This window comes from Arabidopsis lyrata, assembly GCF_000004255.2.
Source record: "Arabidopsis lyrata subsp. lyrata unplaced genomic scaffold ARALYscaffold_5, whole genome shotgun sequence".
NCBI classification, from domain to species: Eukaryota; Viridiplantae; Streptophyta; class Magnoliopsida; order Brassicales; family Brassicaceae; genus Arabidopsis; species Arabidopsis lyrata.
In genome coordinates, this window is record NW_003302551.1 from 11,612,002 (window position 1) to 11,616,012 (window position 4,011).

At 32.8% G+C, this 4,011-nt stretch overlaps 1 protein-coding gene and 1 non-coding gene across 4 annotated transcripts; one reads left to right on the forward strand and one right to left on the reverse strand.

Moving 5' to 3' along the window:
- Window positions 1-494: 494 nt before the first annotated feature.
- On the reverse strand, window positions 495-566 carry TRNAG-UCC. The gene has a single exon. It is a non-coding gene; the product is annotated as a tRNA-Gly (tRNA).
- Window positions 567-1,171: 605 nt separating this feature from the next.
- Window positions 1,172-2,918, forward strand: LOC9311773 (SHUGOSHIN 2). 3 transcript variants are annotated; one of them, XM_021024125.1, is made up of 8 exons: window positions 1,172-1,486; window positions 1,556-1,593; window positions 1,680-1,788; window positions 1,868-1,891; window positions 1,961-2,029; window positions 2,161-2,284; window positions 2,366-2,426; window positions 2,499-2,918. In XM_021024125.1, exons 1-8 carry the CDS (start codon window positions 1,352-1,354, stop codon window positions 2,776-2,778), a joined length of 840 nt encoding a protein of 279 aa, XP_020879784.1. In that variant the 5' UTR covers window positions 1,172-1,351; the 3' UTR covers window positions 2,779-2,918. The 3 variants fall into 3 exon arrangements, with proteins under 3 accessions (XP_020879784.1, XP_020879785.1, XP_020879783.1); XM_021024126.1 differs by having other exon boundaries at window positions 2,511-2,918; XM_021024124.1 differs by having other exon boundaries at window positions 1,173-1,486; window positions 2,514-2,918.
- Window positions 2,919-4,011: the final 1,093 nt, after the last annotated feature.

Below are 4,011 nucleotides of genomic sequence, written 5' to 3' on the forward strand. Positions count from 1 at the left end.
CAATGATTTTCTCATTGGCATCAAGGATTCATTCTCCTGCTATTAGAGAGAGAATAAAAATAATACCCCACGAAAGGGGCTTTGTAGAGCCTGCCACGGCCCATACACTAAGGGGGTGTTATTAGTTTGTTAATTTGTAAATCCATATAGAATTTGAAAATTTCTATTAATTATGAAATCAAGATATATGGATTTTGAAATAACATGTGTTTACCCATGGATTTGAATCCTTCTATTTTTATCTTTCAATTCCATTCAATTCCATTTAAAACATAATTTAGATTCTCAAATCCAAAAACAAATGACTAAACGAATAACATAAGATTTTAACTAGTATTTATAAATCATAGAACCAATAACACATGAATTTAATTAGGATTTTAAAATCAATGATTGAATAACAAATGATTTTTGTTTGGATTTCTAATTCCATATAAATCTATGAACCAATAACCCCTCCTAAATATCGGCCTATCAGAAATAAAAATATAATATGCGTCTGCCGGGAGTCGAACCCGGGTCTATTGCTTGGAAGGCAATTATCCTAACCGTTGGACTACAGACGCTATGTGTAAATGATGTATTAACAAGTTATATAATTTATTTTAGTTTTCTTTATTCTGTAAAGTTTTAATATTATGGGGTCATAGAGTAAACCAGAACTGACACCATTTAAATTGATTGTTAGCTTCTTAACTTCTGTATAATGTTTTTTTTTTCTGAATTTTTCGAATAAATGTTTTGATAAATTTAACATCGAAAATATTTTGCCGTTTTTTTTTTTTTTTGGATCGACAAAGCCCGATCCATAGTCAATCCCTACTACGCGGGGTAACACGATTTAGTGGAGTCGAACTCTTGTGGAGAAAGCGGAGCCAAATGGACTTAACCACTTGACTAAAGGCACATCCCTAAATATTTTGCCGTTCTAATTACTGCTTTTAAAAAAAATCTATGGTAGGAGCTCTTTTTTTGTTGGCATCAAAAAAATGAAAAAACAACATGTAGTCTCTAGCCAACGAATATAGCTGCTACAACATAAGGTTCGGAACTTCAAAATCAAGGTTCGTATATCAATTTCTTCCCAACGCCTTTTTGCTTCGGAGAGCCGTTGCCACAACGAACCTCCACCCGAACCTACTTTTAAAAAACCCACTTTCTCTTCTTTTCGTTTTTTTGGCTCGCTTCTTCATTTCCCTCTCAACTTTTCCTTTTTATCTAGAAAAGAAAAAAGAGAATCTTCTTCTTCGTTTTCAAGAAAAATGTGTCTCTGCTTTTATTTACTTCTTGTGTTTGTTTCAAATTTCGAAACTTGAGTCTACAAATTCTGTAGTTTCAAGAATAAGGGAGGATGATGAAAAGATCTTCATTTAGTCGCAAGATGAGGCAGAGTCTCTCTGATATCACTAACTCTCAGTCTCAAGAAGAGTTTAATCTTTACGGGGTCGGTTCGGAGCCGAGTGAACACGTAAACCGGCTAATGAAGGTTGCAATCTCTAAATTGTTTTAACTTTTGATTTCAATTATTATCATTGACTGAATTCAATTTCTACAGGAGAAAGTAGCATTGGTTAAGCTTCTTGAGGACAGAGAGTATCCTTTTGTTCCATGTAGCTTTGTTTTTGGTAACTTGTTAATGTAATGATGTCAAGAATCGGTATTTTCTTTAACTATCAAAGTAAAACTATTGAGTTAAGTAGATACGAACTGCGGAATCTACGCGAAGGCATATACAAATTGCAAGTACAGAATTGGAGCCTTGCTCAATCCAATTCCCAATTCTTAGGCGTAAGATTCGTCGTCCGCTAAGCTTTCTTGATTTTCTCTTTGATTCAAAGTTCTGATCAATACCAATTTTTTTTTGTAGGAGATCAATTTAGCTAGAAACAAGGTGAAAACATAACTTCTCTCTGGTCACATGTTTTGGATTTTCTTTGTCTAAATTTGGATTATGTTTCAGGTGAAAGCTTTGCACCATGAGGTTACTTGCAAAAATGCTTTGCTTAAGTCTAAATGTTTTGAACAAGAGGTTTGAACATGTTTTTGGCGTTTCTCTTATTTTCTTCAAGTTTTGTTAAAGAATTTATACTGAATTTACTTATTCATTATAAACCAAAGTTGGTTATGTGTTTGCCTATATTATTCACACATTTGGATCAGAAAGGTGAAAAGACAAAACCAAGAAATGCCCTAACAACTGAGAATGTGCTAAAGATAAAGGACGAAGACTCACCGTCACCGAAACCTTATGTACCAACCAGAAGGCGATTCATCAGAAGCAAATGTATATATCTCATCATCTTCTTGTTTCTTCTGTAACTATTTATGGTTGATTTTCTATTTTCCTTGACGGTTTTATCAACAGCCTTAGGAGCATCTACTGCAAACAAGAATGAGGCAGAAAAAGAGAAATCTGAAACCAAAAGGTTTTCACTTTAACACTTATAATTCCAATTTGGCTACGCTCCATCCATGGTTTCTTGATTGTTACGTTACAGGAGGCACTTAAGAAGGAGATCAGCGAGAGTGAGATCAGCAGATCAAGAAATTACAGAGAATCTGTTTGAGATCGAAGATCTTCAGCTTACAATGCCTAATAACATATGTCAACAAGATAACTCGACAATGGTATCACATATCCGAAAGAAGAAAGCGGAAAAGGAAGATTTACGAACAAGACATCTGGACTGTAAGGTCTATCGATCACCAGTCGATCAATCATTGCGTAGAGAAGCTGAGAGGATACATTCTTACAAGGAAGTTTTCTCTCAGTACTAAGATGGGATGGTCCTAATACATTAGCAAAACGTTTGTAACTGTGATGGTTTTGTTTTGAGATTCTATCAATCTCTAGACATGTGTACTTATTAGGTACGAGATCACTAACATATTTATCTATATATTGTTTGGGAATGTGACTTAAATTCTGTATAGTATAGTTAGTTTAAGATCAAAAGTATATTAGAAGTAGTCACAACATTATTCCAGCTACTTAAATTCTGTTTTCAACCGAAGATCATGTTATCATTTTAATTTCCAACATATATGCATTATGAAATATGTAAAAAAATTGAAACAAGTTATCTTATCATAATTGTAATAAAAAATTTTGAAACAAGTTATCTTATCATAATTGTAATACTCAAATAAAAGCAATCTCTCTCCGGTCGGTTCTACTGTTAATGGAAAAATAAATAGAAATCTTAATAATAACATATACAATTGACCATGATTATAAATATATGTACATACATTTAATCATTTAAATATGTAAAGTTTAAATATAGTATACTGAGTTTTCCTTTTCTATTTAGTTATAAATTTCTTGTGATTTGTATGACTGGTTTTGTGATTAGTATTACATGTTCTGATTGAGAGTAATTTGGTTAATTTATTTCGAATCTAATATAAATGTATTACTTTTTTGTAGCATGATATCAATTTACCGGTGCAAGGCAATTATGTGTTTTGGACAAGCATCCACTCAAACGATAGAAAGTTTAACCTTCACTAGGAAGCTAAGGATATAAACATGGTCACGAATGGCCGAATAATCCAACACATTAATATTGGTCGAACAAATGGTAAAACTAAAATCTACAACAATTCTAAAATAGAGACCTAGAGATAAAAGTGAACTCACAAGCTCATCAACCAATCCAAACAAGGACAACCGATAAATAAAACTTCTTTACCTTGGTAGTCCTGGGCGAAACCACAAAAAGGAAGAAACAGAGTCTATTGTATTACAACAGTCAGAATCAATGAACCGAGGCTTGGCTTAAATCTAATATGTTTGGAAACCTATATTTACTATTGTATTCTATGGCAATGTACCTCTATCATAGTTACCATGTGTTACTAGTTCGACTGAATCGTTGTCGAATATATTATTTTTGTGCAACTATATATATTTTTAATTACTTTGAGATAGATATTTTAATCTGTTTGTCGGAATAATTAGATATACGTGCATCAATATGTGACTATTGTTTGCAACGAGAATAGAGC

Excerpts from the sequence above, each read along its gene's own strand:
- LOC9311773 (XM_021024125.1), top strand. The coding sequence starts at position 1,352 with ATGATGAAAAGATCTTCATTTAGTCGCAAGATGAGGCAGAGTCTCTCT. Across the intron at positions 1,789-1,867 it reads CCAATTCCCAATTCTTAGGC|GAGATCAATTTAGCTAGAAA; the intron begins GTAAGATTCGTC and ends TTTTTTTTGTAG. Across the intron at positions 2,285-2,365 it reads GCGATTCATCAGAAGCAAAT|CCTTAGGAGCATCTACTGCA; the intron begins GTATATATCTCA and ends TTTTATCAACAG.